This window comes from Leptinotarsa decemlineata, unplaced genomic scaffold (assembly GCF_025532065.1).
Source record: "Leptinotarsa decemlineata unplaced genomic scaffold, Ldec_3_MD MMD2_tig00078422_RagTag_RagTag, whole genome shotgun sequence".
Classification (NCBI taxonomy): Eukaryota; Metazoa; Arthropoda; class Insecta; order Coleoptera; family Chrysomelidae; genus Leptinotarsa; species Leptinotarsa decemlineata.
Window position 1 is genome coordinate 16,488,336 of NW_027412747.1, and position 25,950 is coordinate 16,514,285.

The 25,950-nt window shown below is 32.0% G+C and overlaps 2 protein-coding genes and 1 long non-coding RNA gene across 4 annotated transcripts; 1 reads left to right on the forward strand and 2 right to left on the reverse strand.

Moving 5' to 3' along the window:
* Positions 1-2,782: 2,782 nt before the first annotated feature.
* On the forward strand, positions 2,783-7,980 carry RpL29 (Ribosomal protein L29). Of its 2 annotated transcripts, none has more exons than XM_023168801.2 (4): positions 2,783-2,904; positions 3,048-3,103; positions 3,163-3,227; positions 7,831-7,980. In XM_023168801.2, exons 2-4 carry the CDS (start codon positions 3,067-3,069, stop codon positions 7,942-7,944), a joined length of 216 nt encoding a protein of 71 aa, XP_023024569.1. In that variant the 5' UTR covers positions 2,783-2,904; positions 3,048-3,066; the 3' UTR covers positions 7,945-7,980. The 2 variants fall into 2 exon arrangements, with proteins under 2 accessions (XP_023024569.1, XP_074042121.1); XM_074186020.1 differs by lacking the exon at positions 2,783-2,904 and adding an exon at positions 2,928-2,991.
* A 4,959-nt stretch (positions 7,981-12,939) lies between these two features.
* Positions 12,940-25,856, reverse strand: nopo (TRAF interacting protein no poles). Its single transcript, XM_023168806.2, has 7 exons — positions 25,657-25,856; positions 25,340-25,555; positions 20,847-21,107; positions 20,652-20,774; positions 18,534-18,735; positions 15,551-15,682; positions 12,940-13,219 (listed from the first exon to the last, which is right to left on the reverse strand). The coding sequence occupies exons 1-7, from the start codon at positions 25,767-25,769 to the stop codon at positions 13,010-13,012; spliced, it is 1,257 nt and encodes a 418-aa protein (XP_023024574.2). The 5' UTR covers positions 25,770-25,856; the 3' UTR covers positions 12,940-13,009.
* LOC141487423 (uncharacterized) lies at positions 19,790-20,644 on the reverse strand. The gene is made up of 2 exons (XR_012468377.1): positions 20,352-20,644; positions 19,790-20,174 (listed from the first exon to the last, which is right to left on the reverse strand). It is a non-coding gene; the product is annotated as an uncharacterized lncRNA (long non-coding RNA).
* Positions 25,857-25,950: the final 94 nt, after the last annotated feature.

The window sequence follows — 25,950 nt, forward strand, 5'->3', positions numbered from 1 at the left end:
ATATCTGTCAAATGTTATTTCGCTGCTATGGTAATGGCGGGCTCGCAAGTAACCCAGTTCTTCAGAACGTAATTCAGCAAAGGCAACCACTTTTATTGCCAAACAAAACTTTATTAGTATTAATTAGACAGGATGTTATTAAAAAAGAATGCAAACTCATTTGACACAATGTGTATAAGTGATGGGCTGATTCGAATTGAAAATAATCGGTAATACGACTAAAGGTAACAATAATTCGAAATATCGAATCGATTTCCGACAAAACTTATTCTCTGCTCGATGTTATTTGATCGAGAAGAACAGCGAATAACTTTTGGCGGGTATAATACAATCAGAAATAAGATCAATATACATCCAGTACCAAAATCAATTGAGAACGGAATGAAACGTTATTCCAAAATTCTAACATAGAACTTAATGAACAATAAATTCACAAACTCAAAAAACAAATTCTCAATACATAAAAATGAAATTTTGTTCTTAGTTTACAGTAAAAATTACAATTCAATCTAATAAGGTACATTCACATACTGAACGTATCGATGTCTATTGACTGATTCTTCTGTGCATTGCGAGTGATTTATGATTTGAATGATTCTGTTATAAAAACAATTTGATTACTAATAATTTGAATATCAACACAATTCGATTATGCCCATCACTACTGTGTGTCGGTGCTGCTCCAAGACAAAAAAATTGTACGAAAATGGCAGATGAAAATGTATGTTTTTCGCTATAATTATTTAGCATCAATGGTTGCCAACACTGTCATCAGAATGATTGACAAGTGACAGTTTTCTGCATGATGCAAAGATGGATTAAGGCAATTTGGGCATGCGCAGACACGCATCGTATGTGGAAGTTTTGAAATGGCTATTACAAATATATTGATTTGATTATTATGTGCATTATTATCAATTAAAAATTCTGCATTCACTAATCTAGCTTCAGCTTGCATCATGTATCGAATCAAATGACAACACGAAGTCTCCTAAAACAAAAATCAAGAGAGGTGAGGTGAATGACCCCGGCAATTGAAACCGCAACCGCTAATAGAAAAAAGAGGGGAGTAAATAAAAACATAAATTTTTTATTGTAAAAACAAAAATAAAGGACGTATTCAAAAATAAAACAGTTTCTAAAATGCATGATGACTGGTTACATACCATTCCATTCATTTCAGGCTTCAAACAGTTCGAACTACCAACTACCATTCATTAATATTTATTTAAAATTCGTCTTTTCTCTTTTCTTACTGTGAATTTATTTTTCTTTTAGCGCCAGTGGTTTTCGACAGATTTGACATTTGACTGATCTGACAATTAAGTGCTTTGTGCTCTGTGATCGACGTGATCGTGATCTATGACATCTATGAGTTCTATGGAAGACAGACACGCGGGACACGCCTATCATAATGAGACGGTAAACAGAAATAGACAGATCATTCGACTATCGAAGGACGAAGTGATTGAAATTTGTAAATATATAACCGTGGCCTCGTTCGAATCAATGACGTAATGCAAAACCAAATTAAGTCAAAATGTATGCTTTTCGTCAATGTGGTATGCATGTACGAAAAAATATTGAATTGTGTAGCAATTCGTACAATTGTATAGCCAGGACTGTAAGGAGCTGCCCTGCTGTGTGTCGCGCGCTTCTTTCTCTCTCTCTCTATGCCATCTGGCGGAACTCGGAGCTCTAATGGAAGTGACTAGAGACCTAGTAGGTAGTCGGTGAAAGCCACTAGGATGTCATGTTACAGTATTATGTTGAAACAATTGCCGGAAATTGCTAAGGAGAAGTTATTGGAAGTCTTTAATGAGGTCATTGCAGGGAAAAAATTTACAGATACATTGAAAGAATATATCATCTTAGGTTTCTTGAAACCAAATATGGATTCGAAAGATCATTATAATAACCTTCATGTGGTTTAAAAATCCTTGTCAATATAAAAAATGTGATTGCTTCCACAGAAAAGATATCCTACTTTAAATTTATCGATCCTGGGTTTTTTTATGCGAGACGGATCTACGGATTATGAAATGCTTCGACGCTGCCCTGAAGGGAGAAAAGTTCTACTTGGGGATTCAACATTCAAAATCAGACAAAGTTGCATTTTCACTAATGAGCTGGCCAAATGTTCGTAGAAAATAAGGGCCAATAACATAAGAAAGAGAAAATGGTGGGTGCATTTTGTCAGCACTAATCATATTTCAGAGGTTGTATTTCTGAATCCGGTGAGCTCTCACACCAAGAGAAAACCCGAATGTCTCTCAATTATATTTTCAGTACGGAAAAAACATTCGATTTTTCTCCCGAGATGATATTTCACCTGATTTGATAGTGAGGTCGCAGATAGAAAGATTACTCCTATAGGACTCACAAATTTATATAATACATAAATTTACAAGTTATGTGATTAGCACCAGAAGATATTCGCTATCTTTGCTCGACATTGCAGAGAGAGATAACGAACAACTTTTTTTTCAATGACTACCGATATCGGTAGAACAACTAAAATTACTTACAGCAAAGAAACTTCGAGAAACATCGACACTATAAGATAGTACTAACAATTTTGACAAACATTTCGAAGAATAGTCTTTCTTTACTTCGATTTTCCTCATTTCACCATTCCAAAAATTCAATCGACTTGAGCATAATGGAGAGTAGGAACATGAAGAGGAATGGAAGGCATAAATGTGACGGGAATTGTAAGTGCAGTAAGAGTTATTGCAAAAAACTGTCAAAATTTGAAAGTATATCAAAATAGTTCCAATAAAACGCGAGATTGTGTTCACTGTTCTGTTGTTCTATGCATTTATTTATCAAACAAAGGTCCCTCTGGCGGATAGTTCTTAAGTAAATCTCTTTTGACGGTTTTATTCGTTAGAGAAGAAAATTGTAAGAAAAATTTATTTATCTTCGTTTACATTCATCATCATAAATTTATTTCACTGAAAATAATATTCAATTTTAAGATCGTCTGCTGTAAATTATTGAAAAACCCATATTTTCATAAATCTAACCTTACATTTTATTTTCAGCTATCGCACTAGTTTCACTATGGCAAAGTCAAAGAATCATACCAATCATAATCAAAGTAAGTGTATTAGTAAGATTCCCTTGAATTTACTATATTTACGCCATCAATTTTTTCAGACCGCAAAGCCCACCGTAATGGAATCAAAAAGCCCAAAAGGTTTCGCCATGAATCAACTCTGGGGGTGAGTATTGTGTAGTGATCGTATACAGAAGCATATCAGTATATAGCATCCCTTGTTGGAACAATCAATAATCCACTCTCTGGGAAGTATTTATTTGGGTCAATGGAAATACCTTTTGTGGTGGTCAGAATACATTCTTTCTTGGACCAAATTATTTCAAGTTCCTATGTGGTGCCGTTACTAAAGGCAAAAGTGCAGTTACCAAGGAAATGCTAATTTATTTATTCTCGAATGAAACAAAACAGTTCCTTTACGGATTGCGAGTTCACATTATATTTTGGAATGTTTGTTCATTTTGGTAGTTTTCAAGTAGCCATTTCTCATATGGGTTTTACTTAATGGGAAAATATTTAATCAATGTAAATCTTTTTTATGTTCAATTTCATCCATCATGTTTTTTTGTATTAAGTCGAAGGCAGTAAAGAGTTATCCAGTTCAATTAGGTATTAGGGACTTTTCATGTCACTAAATTATTACACCGTGTGAACTAGACTCGATAGGTCCGGTTCTATAAAGTCAGTTTATTTTCGAAAGGCTTTAGTGTTATTGAAATGGTTGATGGTGGGAATATTTTCTTTCTAGGACAATATTATTTTGTCGTTCACATTAGTGATGCCATATATTCAGAGAAAAACAATCAAAATGCTGTTATCACATGAATGCTTCTTTTACTTTTTCTCAAAAAAATTCCATTAATTGTATACTTACATTTTAATCATGGTCTGAAGGCTTTCATGGCCAGTATCTAACAAATTATACAATGTTTCCAGGCTTTTTAGCCGTGGTCTACAGGTTTTTATATCCGACGTTTAGTCTGCTACTGCGGTAGACATCTACCTTGCTGCGATACGCAATTGTATACTATTGAAGGTCACAATCTAAAAAAAAATGGCATTAACCACCCATGATAATAATTAAGCAATTTTCACAAATTGAATTCATATTCTAGAGTGTTTTGCTAACACGGTAGCTTCATTGATAATATTACTACTGTTTCATCAAAATAATCAAATCAAAATGTACTTTATTGTCGAAGAAGAAATCACATTGACAAAGTTTTACTATTCTAAGAAATATAAGATACACAACTTGATAGATATTGTCGAAGATAAAATATCATATTCAAAGTTTCATTATTTTAAAGAATATAAGTTATACAAATTGAAAGTAGTATTTGAACATTTAGTGATTTTAGAATTTTGGGGTGAAAAAGTAGTCAGAAAGTAATAACACATATTGAAATAAATAATAATAATGAATATTCTCATGCAACACATAAATGTAAGTATGAGAATATTAAAACTATAAAGCATAAAAATATAAAAGTGAATGCAAAGAAGATAAAAATAAGTATCAACTTCGTAAACATTGTCAACTATACAGTTCAGAGCTAAATGTAAACATCGAACAAAAAGTTGAAAAATCACAGTTTAAATACCAGTAGGTACTGAAACACAATAATTAAAATTAATTGGTCATATAATTTAAATTTCTGTCTGAATAGAATTCGTCTAGAGAATAAAAGGCCTTTGAAATCAGAAGCTTTTTTACAGACTTTCTAAATTTTGTGGTACATGTTATGCCTTTGATCTCAATTGGCAAATGGTTAAACATTTTCTTTCCATTATATATGAGAGATTTCTCAATGTTTGATGATATTGGAATCGGTATACCTATATTGAGATTATTTCTGGTATTTCGTCGTGGTGCAGCAAAAATTTCCGTCCTATATTTTTTTGCATCAGACATGCCATTTCCAATATAAGTATGGAAGGCAAGGTCAAGATTTTATGCCTTCTGAATAAAGGTCGTCAGGAATCCCTGAATCCAACTCTACACATATTTCTAAGTCCTCTTTTTTGTAGTATAAACACCCTATCAAACATGTATTGGCAACTCGTTCCCCAAAAACAGATACTGTATCGCAGGTGGGAATCCATGAGAGCAAAGTACACATTTTTTGCCATATTAGTGCCCAATTCATTTGCTGATACTCTGACTGCAAAGCATCCTGATGAAATGTTTTTGCATAGGTTATTTATGTGACCTTCAAAATCTAAATTTTTATAAATTTGTAATCCCAGAACTTTTGCTGACATTTTGTTTTCTATTGAGTACCCAGGTAGATATCTAGTGTGGAGCACTTGAGGGTGATGATGCTAGTTTTTGAGATATTAAATGACAAGAGATTACCATCACACTAGTCTTTTATTTTTATAATATCCATGCTGATCAAATCATTCAGTTTCCTTTCATTCTTGCAATGCCAAAATAAAGTAGTCATCAATGAATTGGGTTATTTCTGCGGTTATATTAATGCGGGCTAGGTCGTTAATATAAAACAAGAAGAGAATAGGGCCTAGAACCGATCCTTGTGGAACACCACAAGTAACTGAAGATAGGATATGTTGTCCGGGAGTTTGACTTTCTGAGTACGTTCTGACAGGTATGATCTGAACCATTTCAAAGATATATCTCTAAAGCCATACATTTCTAGTTTTTGCAGCAGAATTTCATGATCTACGCAATCGAAAGCTTTTGAAAGATCGCAAAAACCGGCCTCTGCTATTTCAATATTATTTAAATTGAGATGAACGTTTTCCAGTAGATGAAACATAGCATCTTCTGTGTTTTTCAAACTCTGAAATCCAAACTGACTGCTACTAATAATATGCTTATTCACAAACATCATAATTCTTTGTTTAACAAGTTTTTCTATGATTTTAGCAAGGGTAGGTAGCATAGAAATGGGCCTAAAGTTGGCAGGATTGTTAGTGTCGCCTCCTTTGTGCAAAGGAATAACAATGGCTGTTTTTAAACATACCGGAAATACACCCGTTATGAAGCTTGTGTTTATAGCTTCCACCAAAGCGGTGATAGCGGAGTTGGGCAACTTAGTAAAATACTTTTATGCTCATGTCATCCCAACCAGCTGAGTTTGAATTTTTTATTTCTTTAAGAATTTTTCTAATTTCCATAACAACCGTAGGCATGAAAAAAACTTCTCTGAATCTGATTTGTCTTTAAGAAAAGTTAAGGGATTAATATTGGATTTCATATCTTTGGATAAGTTATGTGCCACAGTGCAGTGATATTTGTTAATACAATCAGATTTTAGGTCAGTTTTCGTAGGAGCAATATTATTTTTTCCCCTGAGGTCATTGATGATTACCCAGCTTTCTTTTTGTTTGTTTGCAGACCTTTCCATTTTTTTTCATATAATGAAGTTGTTTTGCAGTCCTTATAGTTCTTCTATAAATGTTTTTGTACCTATTATATTATAGAGAATTGAAGCCTTCATTGTTACCTAATAATTGTCAGTATGTTTTCTAGTTCTGAAGTTACTTTAGAGGGTTTATTTTCGAAATTTATGTAGAAGTCCTCCGTAACTATAATGAGTGCTTTGGAAGGGATTTGCAATAACAGCATTTCTAGTCGCTCTAGAAAAACATATTCATTACATAATGGTGATCGATATAGGCATAACATGTATACATCATAAACTTGACAGTAAATCATTGAAAATTTAAATTCATTCTCAACCAACATATAATCATATTTAGTACATTTAATAAAATTGAACTGAACTAAATATGAACTGAAAATTGTATCAGAGATGAGGGGAAACCCATATCCATAAGTGTGATAGAAAATCGTTTGCATATATTAGCAAGGAAAGAAGAAAATGCATAAAGTCCCTATCAATCCATAACTTTGCCTGTATTTTAGTAATTCATTTGAAAAGGTTCTTTCCAACGGAAAGATTCACAGGTAAATTGAATGTTGCTATTGAGTTTTCTTTAGAAGGATTAGATATGAGCAATTATGCAGCAGACAATGTGGCTCCTTGTCGTTACAATCTATATGCACTTTCGAATCACAGTGGGACTACTTACAACGGGTATTACACAGCATATTGCAGACACCCTTATAATGGCATGTGGACTGAATATAACGATTCACACGTGTCCCCAATTTCACCAAAACACTTGTGAGTGAGGAGGCATATGTCCTCTATTATGAACAGGAGGGAACAAAGCAGCACTTGAGGTTTTATCCTTCTCTCTTTTAATAAGCTAAATTCTGGTAATTAATTTGTATTCCGTGATTCTTCTGATAATGAAAACTTGTTGCCTAGCAGCACTCCCAATATTTATGGAGCATCGAAACATTGCTGTCTTGAGCCATGACACAGGCATTGAAACATAATGAAATATAAAAAAAGTGTATCTGTGTTGAAGACATATAATAAGAAGTCTGGGTTCTGGTAAATGTCTACCGGAAAACAACTACTTTCCTAGCTAATACCTCGCTGGACATTGAATTATATCTGACAGACATTTATGCAAAAAATAATTGCCCAACGTTGTTTGTATTGAAAAAACACAAAACAGTTCTAGAAAGATACGTAATCAACTACAATGGATGTATTTTGTTTTCAAAAATTTTATAGAAAATTGCAATAATATAACCTGAGGTATCGAAAATTCAGTTAAGTCATTATTTGGCTTGCATGCTGAGAAAAGTAATCAGTGTCAAATGAATTTGTCAAACTTTTTTTTTGTTTTACAGCTCGTTGCTTCATCACTTTTTTCATTTGCAGATGGATGCCAAATTCTTGAGGAACCAACGATTCTCCAAGAGGCACAACTTGAGTACCAAACAGCAACTCAAACGAGCTGTAGAAAGGAAAGCAGCCCGTGAATCTAAGAAATAGATGTAAATTGACATAATTAAAAAAAATATTTTCAAAGTTTGTTTTTTATTCATTGTAGAAATACATTATTTATGAGAACTGGAACTGGCAATGAATTAGAGCTTTCAACATTAGTAAATATGTAGTAGTACTGAAAGTTCATGTTCATTGAACTATCTTGGAGACTATTCTTCCGCTATTTTTTTAAGGACATAATTTTACAATAAATGGTGAGGAATAAACTAGAATAATAATAACATTTATTTGTTAAGTAGGATACATTCCTAATATACAATAACAAAATTATAACTAACAAATAATTGATTAATATTCCAAAAATCATGACTTATAAGTAGTAGTTGCATTTGTTATAAATATGATGCAGTAGATCAGTTTTAAAGTTGAAGCTGATTTAATTGAATGAGGCAATTTGTTGTACATATCAACACCTTTGACATATACTGAGTTCATACTGATTTTGGTATTAGTTCTAAGTATATTTATGTCAAGATTATGTCTAGTGTAATATTTGTGAATATCATAATTGAAACAAATATATTTTGTAACATATGTTCCAGTTAAATCATTAACAATTTTATGCACAAATATCATTGTCTGGTATAAAAGTCTTTGGGATACCGAAAGCCAATTTGGGGTTGTTAACATTGTAATTATGGGAGTGTATCGGTTTCCTCTCAATATAATTCTCATTCCTATATTTTGTAGTTGTGTCTGTTTGTTCAAATTGACAGAAAGTGTGGTTGTATAATTGTTTTATAGACTAATATCTTTGTGTTTAAAGACAGATGCTTTGAAATTCTTGAGTAAAAATATAGTTTTTTCTCGAAATTTTCTTATGTATGTATTGAAAATGTTCTTCAAAAGTGAGATTACAGTCCAGTTAAAACCCTAAATATTTTACAGTATTATTCACCTTTATATTTTCGTCATAATAGAAATATTTATCTGGTTTATATTGATTTATTTGTATTTTGAAGTGAGGATCATGGCAGTAGTTTTACTCACATTCAATTTATTAATTTTTATATATTTGTCAACTTTTTGCAACATTGCATTCATTTTCTGTACAGCAGCATCCAGACTTATATCACTACAAGCTAATAGAGTATCATCTGCAAACAAGTTGATAACTTCACAGTCGACATGTATATTAATATCATTTAAATATAAAATGAATAGTAAGGGGTCCAAAATACTTCCCTGGGGTACTCCTTTATCGTTTAATATTGCATTTGAAATTGTACCATTGATTCTTACTCTTTGTTTTCTACCTTCAAGATAGTTATAAAACCATTCATACATTTTGCCCTTATTTCCCTATATTTTCATTTTGCCGAGGATTATATTTCTGTTGATTGTTTCGAAAGCTCTCTTCAAATCTAAAAAATGCCGCTACTACAAACTTGTTATCTAATTTGTTTATCAAATAGTTAATTGACCTCTGTAATGCCAATTCACAAGAGTACTTTTTTCGAAACCCTGATTGATTATCAAACAGACTCTCATTTTCATTCACAAAGTTTAGCAATTGATTGTAAACAGCATACTCAAGTACTTTCTCAATGGGCGGCAACGTATTAATAGGCCTAAATTCCTCAGCTCTGATAGTTTTATTTATTTATTTAGGAATTGGAATAATAGTACTAATTTTTAGCAGATCTGGGATCTTTCCAGTCTAAAGCGAATTATTGATAAGATTCAATATAGCATGTGCAGCAGTTTCAAAAATTTGTTTAACAATTTTGGCATTTAGGATTTCATATGTATTACATTTATTGTCTAATGAAGCAATAATATGACGTAATTCTCCTAATGAAACCATTTTGAATGCCAAATATACATAAAATTCGATATCTTTGAAGTAGATTAATATTATTTTTTAAGGAATTTGATGAATCAAATTAAAACGACTAGCATTCAAATATAATTCTCAAGTTTACCTTGGCTAACTGAGACAATTGTTACTTGAAAGAAGTGGCAGCTGTGATAAGTGTTATTCCATCATGGTTTACCATAAACTAGCGGCTAATTCCATAAAGATTTCTAACAGTTTCAGAACATTTCCAGTATTGAATCATTCTATGCCTTGCTCAAATCTTCAATTTTTTTCTTGTGTGACTGTCAAGTTTATCAATTTAAATCAACCCAGGACCTTATAAAGTGTGATTATGGGTGCTGGATTATCATATTCTCTCTCATGATAAACTAAAATCAATGTTATATTTTTTTTGTGTCTTATGGTTATAACACCCTGATAGTGTATCCAGTTTAAGTGTTCTGATGGTTTTCTTGTGTGTAGGAAAGTCACTACTACTCAAAAAGACACGTGCTTGCAATTAGTCCCTTTATTTTTTACTTGTACCTTCAAAGTTACTTTTTATTCGTCCCCTAAAATGAGTGAAAAAGTTTCATGGAAGCTGCATCATAGAGTGAGTAAAGTAAAGACACATATTGCTTTGGCAAGTTCCAGTGGGGTACAAAATTCTATTGATGCTATTTTTTATCTACACACAGTTGGACGGGCATCTATCAATGAATAACCATTTCACTTACAGAAAAAAATTTTTAAGAAATTGTATTTTTTCACAAGAGTGTCCTAACACTTAACTATGCAATCACGGATAACTGTATATAAATCAACCACATTTCGAATATTGTCCCACTATTCTATACACAAGTGATTTAAATAAAATGAGAACATTAATTTTTGAAATGATAATTCTTCTAACAGTCTTATTCTGTTTAAGAGACCAATGAGGTGATACCAAAATATTATGTATTATTATTTTTTTGTATTATCAATTATCGTAGGTAAGACTACTTGTTAACAAATATTAGTAGATCTTTTATCTTTTGTTTTTATATGTATATTAATGTTAACATTATTATCATTGTTGTATATTAGGACGTATCCTATTTGAATAAAGCATTTCATTTCATCATAATATAATAATTTTGAAATAAAGTACATTTATAAGGGCAGAAAAATTACTCATTACCCACCTAAAATAAATCACAGGACAGGACTGACAAAATCGTGTTCCTAAGGACTTTAGCAAAATATTTTAGAACAATGATTGAATTTGTCCAATAGCGTAATCGTCTCGCTCTAAACTGAAAATTTTCTCCGGTCGACAGCCGAGAAAGAAAAACCTGAACCTAGAAAAACTACAAAAAAGTAATAGCCACAGCCACCAATGAAGTGTTCATTGCCTAACTTGAGAGTACATATATCAGTAAATGGTAAAAGCACCAAATACAGGAAACTGTAATTCGATGCGAGTAACAAATACACTTGGGTTTAAAGTACAAACTAAAAATAATGCAAGAATTTGTTCTGTCGCACCGCCTTGAAAAACTAATCTAATATTCATGTTTGCTGCATATAAAAGACAGTATGGGTGACTGTACCTCACACAAAGAAATCCAGCCATCACTCACAACAAAGAACATTATGTATATCTACAGTCACAGAGTCGGCAGAACCAGATTTGAAGTTACTTTTAGACCAAAAAACGTACAATTTACTTCAATATATAAAAGATATCCCATTGAGGGTTTTCAAAAATTAAGTTAAAGTCTGATTCAAAACACATTTTACTCTTTAGAGAGAGGGTTTTCTCAAAGGACCAATTCAATTTCACTTCAATCTTTTTCAATATACTTGCCAAATTTGATATCTCAAAACCTAACTGTTTTCGACTTTTCGAACAAAGGGTATTGCCTTGCATTGGATGACCACCCTAAAGAACCTCATTTTGAGAAAAAAAGTTTTTGGCCTTCCACTTCCCCATCTTGCTACAAAAAATGTGGTAATCTTTCAAAGAAAGGAAAGAAGCAATCAAATTCAAAAATTAACTCTATACGAAGATGTGTGGATCATGCAAAGAAGTAACTTTCAGATACAAACTGGAAGCCCTTTCGAAACAGCTATTTTCATATAAACATTGAATTACACAAAAGGAAAATACTTTCGAAACAAATACTTTTATACAACGCTGAATTATATGATGAAACTTTTCCGTTTGTATTTCAAAGATTTGTAATGGGATTGAATCAGATATCATTCACATAATTCCAACACATATAATTAATGAAAGAAGTAAAATTTTACTTACATGGAACACTGTCATCCTCACTATATATCCGATGTTTCGCCTTAAGAAACTGTCTTATCGGCAATTCAATAGTAAATACGGATAACATTATTAGAAAAAACACACGATTCGTTCATAATTGACTTTTTGTCAGGGCTACTAAAGAGCCTATGAGGCAAGTGTCCTACGGCGAAACATCGGATGTCCAGCAGAGAGGATGACAGTGTTCCACGTAAGTGAAAGTTTTACCTTTCATTTAATATATTGTGTAGAAATCCTGTGAATGATATCTGATTCGATTCCATTACGAATACAAACGGAATAGAGAAAGTGTTTTTCCATATAATTCATTGTTCATATGAAAGTATTTGTTTCGAAAGTATTTTTCTTTCTTGTAATTCAATGCTTTTATGAGAATAGCTGTTTCAAAAAGGCTTTTTCTTCCAGTTTGTCTCTGAAAGTTAATTTTTTGCATAATCTACACATCATTGTATAGAGTTAATTATTGAAATCGATTGCTTGCTTGCTTCCTTTCTTTCTTTGGAAGCTTCCCATGTTTTTTGTATCAAGATGGAGAAGTAGAAGGCCAAAAACTTTCTTTCCAAAAAACTATTCTCTCCTTAACATATTCCCTTCCAATTTAACCTTATTTTGCTGTGTTTTTATTTGAAATTCCGACCTTTCATTATGTCAATGGAAATTTTGTGGGCTTTCTACATGAATGATTCAATGATAGCCCATACATATTTCTAAATGTTATAGCATCAACCTCTCATGAAATATTAACCCACTACGTCAACAAATGTTTGCTTTTTTTTGAAATATCCCCATATCAATCAAACTATTTCTCTGATTTTGTCTACATTCATTGATAGCTGAGGACAATCAAACAAAGTAGTTTTAAATAAGGTATATTTATAAATTAAAAAAATAAAATATCTCTCCCAATAAATATATAACACATTATTTCACTTCTTGGTTGGAAAGGCTGAAAGTTTTTTGAATTTTCTAGCAGAAACTGTGGTGTTTGAGCGGCTACGTTTCAAACCAGTCTGTACTGGTTTTGGTGATGGATATAAATCTTCTTTCGCTGATCCTCCTAATCCGTTATAGTAAACATCATTTCGGGAAGGTTTCTTGTCTCCTTTATTCGAAGAATTTGTCTTGAAAATAGTATACTGGAATGGGACAAAAAATAAGACATTTTTCTCATAAATAGCTGATGTTAAAACATTTCTCAGGAATAGTTTTACAGTTGATTGCCGAATCTACGATATATTATCCTAAACAAACTTATTCAAGAAAAGTTGGGTTAAGAAAATGGTTTTGAAATGGGCATTTCTGTCAACAACTATCATCTCTCTATGAATGAAAACCCTCGAAAATCAAGACTTATACCAGAAAAGATATCGCTTACATTTTTTATTACACAGTTACTTCAGAATCTACAGTTCTTTGTATGGACTTAATTTTTTGAAATTCATTGCTTCCTTCCTTTCTTTGGAAGATTCCCACATTTTTGTATCAAGATGGAGAAGTAGAAAGCCAAAATAATTCTTTTCCAATAATATTTGCATTAATCACAATATCAGAGGCTCAATCATGTATGTAAAATATAAATAATAAAGGACACATGATACTATTTTGAGGGACACCTATCAATGTCGCAATTTCCTCTGAGTAAGACTCACAAACTACTTATAGTAGGTGGTTTGTGGTAAGACTTTATCAAGTCATGCGCGGATCCTTTGATTCTATATCTCTCCATCTTTTCTAACAGAATTTCACTATCCAGACTATCAAAAGCTTTTGACAGATCTAGAAAGACACCCATTGATATATTTTTATTCTCATTTTGCATTAGTAACTTTTTATAATTCATATATGGCTGCCTCGATGAACTTCTATTTCAGGTAAACATGTTGCGAGTGACTGTATGGAAATAGCTTTGAAGTCTAGAACACATTGCAAGTTCAAAAACTTTGGAGAGATTTGGTAGCAGGCTTATCGGTCTATGATTTTCTATGAGTGTTGGGTCATCTGTTTTTAATAGAGTCATGACTAGTGATATTTTCAAGCTGTCTGGAAATGAACCAGTTGAAAAAGAGTTATTAATTATGTGACAATGGTATTGGTAATTCACAGGCACCTATGAAAAATTAGAAATGAAAATTTCTATGTTTTTCAGTACTGATTTTATTCTTCAGCTCTGAACAAAATTTTATTACTTCATCAATAGTAATCAGTATTAGGAAAAATGAGTTTCCACTTATTTGTGAATACAATATTCCTATAAAACGTATTTGTTTGCGCAACACCAACACAAATGATCTATATAATGCCTTTTGCTCTGATATTTCCAAACTCTCATATTGGTGTAAGGCAAATTTATTAGCTTTCAATATCTCAAAAACCAAAATTTTATCCTTCAATTGCATTCTTGATAATATACCTCTACCTTCGAATTCGAATGTGATTGAGAACACGTCATGCAACAAATTTCTTGGGTTATTAATTGATAATAAGTGGAAATTTGAAGACCAGATAATATCACTTAACAAAAAACTTTCCTCTAGATTTTATGCTGTGAAAATAACTTCTAACGAACTAGGACTAACAGCAGCTAAAACTGCCTATTATTCATTAGTAGAATCACATCTAAGATATGGGATGCCTTTCTGGGGGGGTAAGGATTCAAACTCGACTCGAGTCGATTTTTATTCTGTAGAAAAGGTCATTAAGATTTCCCTGTAGAGCCAGGTGGCGAGATTCTTTTAGGCCTTTGTTTGTAGCAAACAAAATTTTATCACTGTATGCTCTATTCATTTTAGAAACAGTTTGTTTAGTGCATAAACATAGAACAGAACTTCCCTCAATTGTCTCTCATTACACCACACCCGAGACCCTAACACTATTTTAATTAAAAATTCTATATTGTATAATGGTCTCAAGATATATAATCATCTTTCTAACTACCTAAAATGCGTAGTAAACTGTACTGAATTTCGAAAATCAACAAAGGATTTTCTTATCGAGAGGCCCTATTATAGTTTGCAAGAATTTTATGATGATACCTTTCAATTATATTTTATACACATTTGTGTTTTTATATATATATTTTTTTAATATTTTTGTGTTTGTATGTATATGTGTGTATATGTATGTATGTATATGTGTATATATGTATATATATATATATATGTTGATTTCTCGCCAAATGATTGAATTTGTGACTTGTTTGTAGATGGTGTTTCAAGAGGGCTTTCAGTCATATTTATATAGCCTATTGAAAGTTTCTTTTTTGGATCAATTGGGAAAATCATAGAAATACAGGCATAGTTTAGTCTTGGAACTTAATTTTCTCCTCACATTTGATGTAGTAATGAATACTATTGGAGATTTATCCCAACACCAAACCGTTATTTCATCACCTCGACATGAAAATTTAATCTTCCTCCAGTAATATTCAGCAACGTATAGGTAGATTTTTATACAAAATTAATACTTACTGAACTAAAAGATGTACCACTTCCTAGTTGAGGTTTTCCATTCAAAAGGGAACTATGCTCCATACTAGTGGCATTGGTTTTTAACGGTAAATAGGGCGAATCAGAATTCAAAATTTGTTGAACTCTTTCAGGCTGAAATAGATCATGCATTAGTCATAAATGTAATTGAACAGCAATTTTATCTTTGAAATGGCACTACTTGACATGAAAACTTCACTTTCCACACCACTTGAAGTTGGAAAGTTTCCCCCAAAATGTTTATGTAAAATGGGACTTTTGATGGTCCGGCCTCGCGGCTTGAATCACCTTCACCCTCGTCAACCTGACCAGATACCGTCCTAATTTCAAGTATTTTAACAAGATCATATCAATTACGACAAGTGATGGTCAAACCTAATTTTATATCTTTACTTTTTCAAAGGTTTTTCACTATTGAATGAAACACTGGATGCAAAATAATAATATGATAGATATCAATGTTTGAAGAAACACTCCTGATAGAATGTTCAACCGATGTCTGTGCTCCTAGAAGATCACAAGTCTAAATGTTATGACATTAATGAAATTTGATTTAGCTACACTCAATAAATAATTGACTCTGGAGTTGTTCAAAAAGATTTCTTAAGTTTTACTAATATTCAAGGATGCAAAAAATCTTTCATGATTAACTATAGGCTAATTTTGCTACTTCTATTTTTTTTATTGTAAAAATATTCACTATTTCACTATTTGGCATGATAATGATGAGCACTTATTATATCACAAGATAGAAGTAGACATTGAAAAAATTAAAACCTGGTGTGACAATCCCTTGCTTGTCTTCAATACTACTATTAACATTCCGCTGTGAGCTTTCTGACCCGAGCTTTGGCACAAAAAACATTGAAAATGTTTTCACCAGAGTTCTAGGATTTCACATTGAAAATGAATTAAAATTTAACGACCATGTCACGAAATTGTGCAAAAAATTGTCATCGGGATGCTACGCCATTAGGATAATATCATGAATTTGATTCAACAGCTGCTAAAACAGCTTATTTTGCTCTCATTGAAGCCCACCTAGTCATAGCATAGCCTTCTGAGGAGTGTGCAACAAACAACTCTTACATATAGTGCAAGTTGTACAAAAAAGAGCTAAAGGGCTCTCTGTAAAGTAAAAATGTGTGATTCTTGCAGGGACCTTTTCAAAAATAATAGAATCCTCACAGTTACTTCAATCTTTATTTTAGAAACCACTTGTTTAATACCACAAGATTCGTAACAAATATATTACAGTGCCCTCCTGCCATAACACACGATTATCACAAAAATTGAGGTTACCTCTACCAAAAACAATTTTGTTAAGGAATCTCTCATTTATGATTGATTTCAATATATTTTCATCATCTGGCTGTACCTACTTATTCATTTTACTAGCTAGCACTTGGCTTGTACATTTTACTTATACACATTTTATTATTACCATATACCATTTTATTGTTTTTAACCTTTCAACTTGTTTTACCCATACAATGACTTTGTCGATAAGAAATGTTTCTTCTGACATTAAAGTATATTTCATTGATTGATTGACATTTTAAAAAAATCTTCATAACGGGCATCTGAAGGTATAATTACATTACAAGTGTGGACTATTGTCATGGGACTTTTGTTGCAATTAATCATGGAATTGTAATAATATAAGATGGAGTAGTAGAAAGCCAAAAACTTTCGTCCCCAAAAATTAATCACTTCTAAAAATATAACCCCTTCAATTCAAATAAGACATTTCTTGGCTGGGATTTAATCAAATAGGTGAATGATTGTCTTTATGATGTCATCGATGACATAAGTAGATCAAACTTATTCCGTGACATTAAAAATCGTAATTTATGAATGAATTGTGTGTATTTTCTATAATGTTATCCAATTTGGTACTGACGAGCCCTAAGGCAAGTGTCTTATGGCGAAACATCGATGTATACCAGTGAGGATGACAGTGTTCCATGTAAGTGCAATTTATTACCATTCATTTAAAGTAAAACTCATGTGAATGGTATCTGAATATCATTCCATAACGAATGTTTGGAATACAAACTGAGTAGAGAAAAGTATCTTCTGTATAATTCAGTGTTCATGTAAAAGTATTTGTTTCGAAAGAATTTTTTTCTTTCATGTAATTCAATGTTTATATGAAAGTAGCTGTTTCAGGAGGGCTTTCTTCCAGTTCGTGTCTGAAAGTTACTTCTTTGCATGATCTACACATCCATGTATAGAGTTACTTATTTTCAAATTGATTACTTCCTTCCTTTCTTTGGAAGATTCCCACATTTTTTTGTATTAAGATGGAGTAGTAGAAAGCCAAAAACTTTCGTTCCCAAAAATTAATCACTCCTAAAAATATAACCCCTTCAATTCAAATTTAAAAAAATGCAATAAATTTTGAAATGATTTTTTTTAAGAAAACATTTGTGCACATGACAGATTCTGTTCGTCATTGAAATAAATTTGATATCAAAACTAAATTTGTTTAGTGAATTGAAATTATTTGTGGATGACACGGCTTTGGTCTTCTTTAACATAAACATATGTATGTTGAAATGTGATCAACATACTTTAGATCGAGAGCTGGTATGAACATTAATCGTAAACTGAAAGATTAACCAAATTTTGGAGCAACACTCAAATGTGGCATTAACATTGTGAAGGCAATATCCCCCCAAAACATATTCTCTTGTGAATGAAGTGTGAATACGAATACATATGGGAACTATAGATAATTCTCATTTTTATGAAAATTAAACGTTGGTAAATTATTTCAAAAACATTGGAACATCTCAATCTCAAGTATAAAGTATGAGCAGTTGATATTTGAATATATATTGAAAGAAAATGATGTAAACAATGCTTTGAAGAAATAAAAAATGCAGAAAATTGATGTTTTTTCATAGGATCATCCATAAACAGGATTTGTTGAAATAAAAGAGAAATTAATTACACTCACCATTGGTAGTGATGTATTACTGGAAGTGCTTTGTTTAGTACTAGGTGAATCCAAACATACCACAGATCCATCATTAGATGTTAAACTAACGTCACTAGTGATGTCTATGGTGGCATCTGAGTAAAGTCTTTTCTCTGCAATTTTTTGTTTGATGTACTGTTTTTCTTTTTCATATTTTGTTTTCAAAGTCTGCAGTTGTCTTCTAGGAAATGAAAACTTGTGATTATAATTTACAGTGGCATTATTCACAACACAGGATACCAAATAGCAGCTTAGTTTATGTGAATTGTGTTTTTTTTTAATGAAATATCTTGCACTGACGAGTGTGTTCCAATAATTGAAAATCTATTGCGGCAGTTGTATCGCCAACAGCATATGCAGGAATAACTTCAGTGAAGCATCCTGCACTGACACCTGTGGGATATAATCCAACGCCCTTCGTGGTATTAGCCAGGGGAGTAGTTGTTTTCTGATACGTGTCAGTCCATTAACTTACAGTGTAGGGAGTTGAGACTGGGCTGAACGAATTGTTCCTTTATTTATTTATTTATTTATTTTATTTATACGGGATAAACCCCATTACAGTGTAAAAATTTCACAGAAAAAAAGAACAATATAAAAATGTAAAATATAAACTAATACGCTACGAAATGTTTCTGCATCACACAACTATATAACATTATAAAATACTTTAGGATATAGAATTGAAATTAAACTTGTTACTACCTTATGTAAACAATTACCAACTTAAATTATTCAATGATTGTTCAAAACGACCATAAGAGACACCAAAAATACTGATGTTTTTGTCATCTACTAACTTTAGGGTTCTTTCCAAGGGTGTATGTTTGCCATAATTTGTATAATGGAAGGGTATATGAAATAAATGGCTGTGTCTAAGATTCTTGTTTGGAACATGAATGTAGACAGATTCAAGTAATTCAGGACAAGTTATTAGTCCATTGAGCAGCTTGAATGCATAGCATGGATAAGGATGAATTCTTCTGGTTTGCAATAGTTTAAGCCCCATTTCTTGTAATATACTCGAATAGTCATGGTACTGTATTTGAAGACCCAACTTGAACGAACAAAATCTCAGAAATTTATTTTGCACTCTTTCTAGAGACACACAGTGCACATTGTAAAATGGAGACCAAATGATACAGGCATATTCTAACTTAGACACCACTAGAGCTAAATAAATCCTTTTTAATGCTTCAATGGAAAATCCTGAACAATGACGTAAAATAATTCCCAGTGTTTTGGATGATTTCACACCCACTTGGTTTATATGGTTTACAAATTTGAGTTGTTCGTCAAAAATAATCCCCAAATCCTTTATAGAGGAAGTGTATTCTAAGTGCTGATCATTTATGTTGTATGATGTATCGAATTTCCTACCAACTCTTGAGAAAGTAATAAAATGGCATTTATTTACATTAAGAAATAAGTTATTTATAACACACCATTCATAAACTTTATCTAGATCATCTTGAAGGAGAATTTGGTCATTGTATGATTTCATCGGTCTGAAAAGCTTCTTTAGATGATTTGGTCGTTGTATTTCACTGTATTTTATTTTTATCTGGCTATTGTATTTTTTATGTATTCTACAGCTTTTTATGACTTCTACAAATATTCCTTCATCATTGTATGACTCCAAAAGGTTATTAAAAAATTATTATTATACAGGGTCTCTTATTCAGCTCCTCAATTTTGATGTTTAATGTTTTTCGTAATCATTGTATTTCATTGTATTTTATTTGAATTTGACTATTGTATGTATTCTAGAGTTTTTTATGACTTCTATAAGCATACCTTCTTTGTGACTTGACATACCTCATAATTTGTATGACCTTGAAAGGCTAATAATAATAATTATCGTTACAAGAAGTTAAAAACCACCTCAGCAAAGCCAAAATGAATGTGGAGATGAACGGTGCTGTGTTGCCATTTGGTATATTGTATATTGAACAATTTCCAAAGGCTAATTGCAGTGAAATATAAATTTTTTATACACTTTTTTTTCAACTCCTTGAATCCCACTGTAAAGTGAATTCAATCAAGATAAGAAAAGTAGAACAATAAGAATATCTCACCTATTTAGGCCTCTCTTACCTCAAATCAGCAACTTGGGATTCCAAAGAACAGCATTCCCTTTTATACCTACTTGCATCATTTTTCGCTCTTTTTAGGTTGGAGTCCGAATCTCTTTTATGTTTTTCTGCATCCAATAGAGCCCTGAACAGAAACAGTTTTAAAGTCTCTGCACACAACTGATATTTTCATTAATCAAAGGGAACCACTACATACTTCTTCAAAGTTGCTGCAAGAAGTGCCAGAGATTCGATGTTGTGTTGGTTTCTCAAGATTTCGTCCACTTGGTCTCTAGTACCATTGATAGCAACATTTACATTGTCCATATCTTTCATACTGTTTTTTAATCTGACTATTTCTGCAGAAAGTCTATCAGTTTCCTTTGCCCTCGACTTGAAATAGGTTATTTGATCCTTCAAAGCATGTATAGCAGACTCGTGGACTTTTTCTTTATTCTCCAGGTTGGCAACTTCCTCTCTGAATAAAAACGTTAGATGGTAATGGTCAAACTGAAGGAGGTGATAGAGGTAGTGATTATTATTGTCGGGATTTTTACAAAAACCTTGTTTTTGTTACAAAAATTATGTGAAAACCGAAAGTACTCTTTGTTGTTTCAGAAGTAAATGGCAGGATTGTTGGTGTTTCATTTGCAGAATATTTGTGAAAATTTCACGGTTTTTGAAAAACTAGGAGCTTAATTTTTTCACATTAGAACGAGTTTAAATGCTCAAGACAACACAGCCAACAAAGATATATTTTTCGGTAAAAGATATTATATTTTGTGCAAGATCTTATTTGTTCAAAAATGACAAGTAGGTCAGTTTTCCTGAGAATAATGTGCTCTCATCTACAATATGAAAATAAAATTTTTATCAATAATTTAGACTCACATTGGCCATATTGGTTTCGTGGTAATACCTCAGTATGTTTAAACAAGGCATGGGTTTGCTTCCTGTCTGCTAATTCAAGTAACTCTACATTTTCATAATATACAAAAAATCTGTTAAAACTTTAAGTCTCAAAATTAAGACACTGATTTGCAGAAACAGCAAGTTATAAAATTCCTTGGAGTACACAATGATGATCATTTGAATTTCAAAACCCCCTGTTCTCAATTAGTATCTGGTTTAAACTATGAGGCATACATATTGAAAAACTCACGGATTGTTCTCACTGGAAACCAACTGATAAACCACTACTATACTTTTATTGAGTCCAGGCTGTGATATGGACTATAATTCTAAACAGCTTCCAAATCATTTGATGATGTTTTTAGAACTCAGAAAAGAGTTGACTAGTATCTCAAAATCAACAAATTATAAGAACTATTTTGAAAAAATTGATATATTGACTCTTCCTTCTCAATATATTATGGAACACCCTCTATTTTTTCTGAAACAAATCTCAATTTAAAGTCAATAATGAAACTATTCTATTCTTTTAAAGACATTTTTTGTCAAGGAATCAACGGTTCTTACTGCTTTTTGGTGTATAACCTCCCAAAATCTGAAAATAGAGAAATATAAACCTAAACTGAATTCTCAGAGAACATCCTGTATGTGTATTCATGTAGACTATTGACATAAATCAAAGGAAATATAGCTATATGTAATTGAGGTATTGTTCAAATTTTTCATTTTGTTTTGAAAATGGCAAAGGATTATTTCCAGAATAACTTCACAGATATTCAGCAGATTCTCTATTGATTTAGCTTTGTTAATTTCTCAGATTGTGGAAGTTTCGAATTTCGAGGGTTGTTATTCGTAGGGCACGATAGCTGGTTAACGGAAAAACAGATTTTAGCAAATTTTTCAACAGATCAAGACAAATGATGACTTAATTATTATAATATACCACATGCTAAATATAATTATATTGTGACTCAAAAATATTCACAATATTAGTGCAGATTTAAAAATTGTTCTTAATGTTCAGATTTCCAAAAAAAAAACATCGAAATTTTTGTGTCACAAAACTGTTGTTATTCCTTGTCTGATTTTATTCAGTACTCACTTCACTGACATACATTGCATATGTTTCTTCTTGTAAACTGCTTAGTCTCTAAATGTAATTTTTTTCTTTGATGGTTGTGACAGTTATGTAATTGTCTTTGGAAGAAATAAAATCCTATAATTATTATTATTATTCCCTGATAATTTCGAGTATTTGAAAAGAAATATGAATTTCCTTAGAAAATAATATGCTGGAAGATATTAATTCTTTCATATCTCTCCAAAACTACCGTTCTATCTGAAGAAGACGTCAAGTTTTTGTAACAGACTCCTTTGGGCTCGATTTTCACTAACTTTAAATAGACAGATGTATTTTAAACTTTGTACACTTATCAAGAATCGGTGGCAATACAATAATTTCATAAGTTCATCTCATTATCCCGATCAGGATCGCCAGGATTAAATAATTTCCTCACAGTCTCTGTGTAAGAGTAAGTGAGACAACCACACTGTCTGTCACACAAGGTTTTTTTGCAAAAATTACAAAAATAAAAATTACGGAAACAGATGATCTTTTTTATCAGAAATGACCTTCTCTATCACCTTCACTTTGGACCATGACCTTGTGAGACAACTTGTATGGATAGAAAGAAAAAGCTTTATTTAAAAAAATAGACAGACAGACACAAAACAAACAGTCATCGTTTTGACCTATATTGAGAAAAACAGTGCCAGTATACACAAAAAGCTCTGCGCTTGGGGGGCGTTTGCCCTACTCTCCATCACCAAAAGGCTGCCTGTGAATGTCGATAAAAAAAGAATAGTATAATCCTACAAATGCATTCAATTAAAATTAAGGACAAATGATTTGAGGTTCATAATTTTATAAACTGAATATGAAAAATACCACTATGTTACAAATATGAACTATAAATACACCAAAATTCAAATAGAACTGATCTGAAATGGTAGCCCGTTGGGTTGGAGTGGGTGGTCTACCCCCTGCACTCAATCGATTGCTGTGTGAACCAGTGGTTGAAGCCGCAAGGCCATACGATCGATTTTCACTTTCCATTGTGTAACCTGTGCTAGGAATCGCACGTCAAAAGGTAATATATCGTTAATCCTTGGCTCGCACAAGTTTCGACTTCTGAGAGACCCAAATGACATCTCTCTGAGTCTACTTAGTGTCACTAGTGGAACCTAAGAGATACCAGGCTCTCTCTCGTCACAGAGCAGAGCCAGATGACGACAGTCAGGAAGATACTCAACATCTCCTTCAGAACTGGATATTTCATAAATCTACCTTGCACCAAGTGTTTGAGCAGCAGAAACATAATCTGAATCAGGAAAGTTTTCTTCTGAGCAAGTCAGCAAACTGTTATGCTCAGGTATAACTGACTTACAGATGCCCTCATTACGGAAGGTTGTTGCCGTCATTATGGTGGGATTTTTTTCAATATACTAATATGGCTGCCTATCCTACTCCCTACTGTGATGTCAGGTATTCAAATTGTTGTATGTTATGCACTTCATACATTTGAAAACAAATATCAGGCACTCTTATATAGAATGACCCAAACAGAGACGTCCAAAAATTTTGTTTAGATAGAACACCTTAGAGCTACAGATCTTTATTTCTTAAGATAATAAACATATATTCAATCACTCAATTCAAGTTATTACTTTTTCAATGTTCCTGAAAGAATTTTTGGCTGGACCAGCTTGAATATTTTTTATTATTTTTCTGAGATGCATGTTTTTCAGTATTTTTTGTTACATGATCTCTATGAATTGTTATTTCATGCAAAAAATAATTGAGATACAAAAATGTTCATCTATAATAAAGAAATCATGTTTGAACAAAGCAAAGTTAAATTATCAACTCTGAATTGAAAATTGTTTATTAATACCAAAATATTCATTAAGGAAAGTATGTTACATATTTTATTTGATTCACTAAAAACTTTTGATTCAGTAAATAATCAAATTATGATTAGTGAATTAGTATCAGAGGATTTCTCACTTGAATGGAAACAATCATAAATTACCTGTTTTCCTAAAAGTGATATTGCATTGTAATTGTTTATTTTAAATCTACCTGTTCAACCAGAATTACTCCTTTATCTAATTGAGTTTTATAGGATAGTTTGATTTAAAAGTTCAACAGAATGAAGTACTGTGTAGTGAAACAAGTCTTGAAGAAAATTTATGGTATGGAAATTGTAACATTTTTTCATGGATAGTGTTATGTTCATCAAGTAATTCATTGTATTTATAATAACTTCAAAACCACAAACATTTTCATAAGGTTCTTGGAGGTGATTCTAATAGCTCTTGAGGTGTCCTATTTAAAATAATTTTTGGATGTCTTCATTTGGACCATACTTACCAGTCATGGTTAGTACACCAAATATCCAAGTAAAATTGTGATAGCTTTCTCTTGTAAAATAAATATATTTTCATCATTTTCATATTTCATCATATTTTCTAGTGCAAAGCATAAAATTGTCTTGTAAATATGTCTGAATAAATATGTCTAAATATGTCTATGTCTAAGCTACTGCCTTCCCAAGAAAATAATACCACATAGCATCTCTGAATTGAAATTTCTTTAATTTTATTCAAAGCTTGTATATGGAATTGGAAAAACATCAGGAAATAATGTTATTTTTTGTTCTAGTTGTGACACATACATAATGTGTTCAACTCATAGAACCTAAATGCAATTAAGGGAATTAACTTCATACAACAAACCTCAGACCACGATTCATGGATTCAAGTGTACGAATTTTCTCCTGATTCTCCTTTTTGTTTTTCTTCTCTAGAGTTATTTTGAATTGTAAGTTTTCAACTTGATTTACTAAAGAGCCTACATCAGCTGGTCCAACGTCAACGTTAGCCAAATTGAAGAAAACTCTATGAAGGGACTTTTCCGTAACTTTATTTCTGCATTGAGGACAACTTTTGGACCTAATGAAATAAATATAATGGTTATAATCAATATTAGAACTGACAATGTATATTATTCATGGTTAAGAAGTTGAAGGCTCCTAAACTTAAAATGCATTCACCTTTCCAACCAGTTCATCAAGCACGGTAAATGAAACATGTGTCCACATGTTGTGCTGTGTATCTCTGATGTCGGTAAAAATAAATCACTGCAAATTACACAACTTATATTCATGACGGGAGTAAATAAAAACAAACATTCAAATACTTCATTTATTTTCACAACTTTTAAAGCGCAAACTGCATCACAAAACCAGAGCTACCAATTAAAAAATATCAAAATTCCCTGAACCATTTTCCACGGAGCGGAGGTGCCGCAGCAATTTTAACTCTTGGCAAGTATCGGTTAACACAGA

Excerpts from the sequence above, each read along its gene's own strand:
- RpL29 (XM_023168801.2), top strand. The coding sequence starts at position 3,067 with ATGGCAAAGTCAAAGAATCATACCAATCATAATCAAA. Across the intron at positions 3,104-3,162 it reads TCATACCAATCATAATCAAA|ACCGCAAAGCCCACCGTAAT; the intron begins GTAAGTGTATTA and ends CAATTTTTTCAG. Across the intron at positions 3,228-7,830 it reads GCCATGAATCAACTCTGGGG|ATGGATGCCAAATTCTTGAG; the intron begins GTGAGTATTGTG and ends TTTCATTTGCAG.
- nopo (XM_023168806.2), bottom strand. The coding sequence starts at position 25,769 with ATGAATATAAGTTGTGTAATTTGCAGTGATTTATTTTTACCGACATCA. Across the intron at positions 21,108-25,339 it reads TCCATGAATCGTGGTCTGAG|AGAGGAAGTTGCCAACCTGG; the intron begins GTTTGTTGTATG and ends GTTTTTATTCAG. Across the intron at positions 20,775-20,846 it reads CTTGCAGCAACTTTGAAGAA|GGCTCTATTGGATGCAGAAA; the intron begins GTATGTAGTGGT and ends GTTTCTGTTCAG.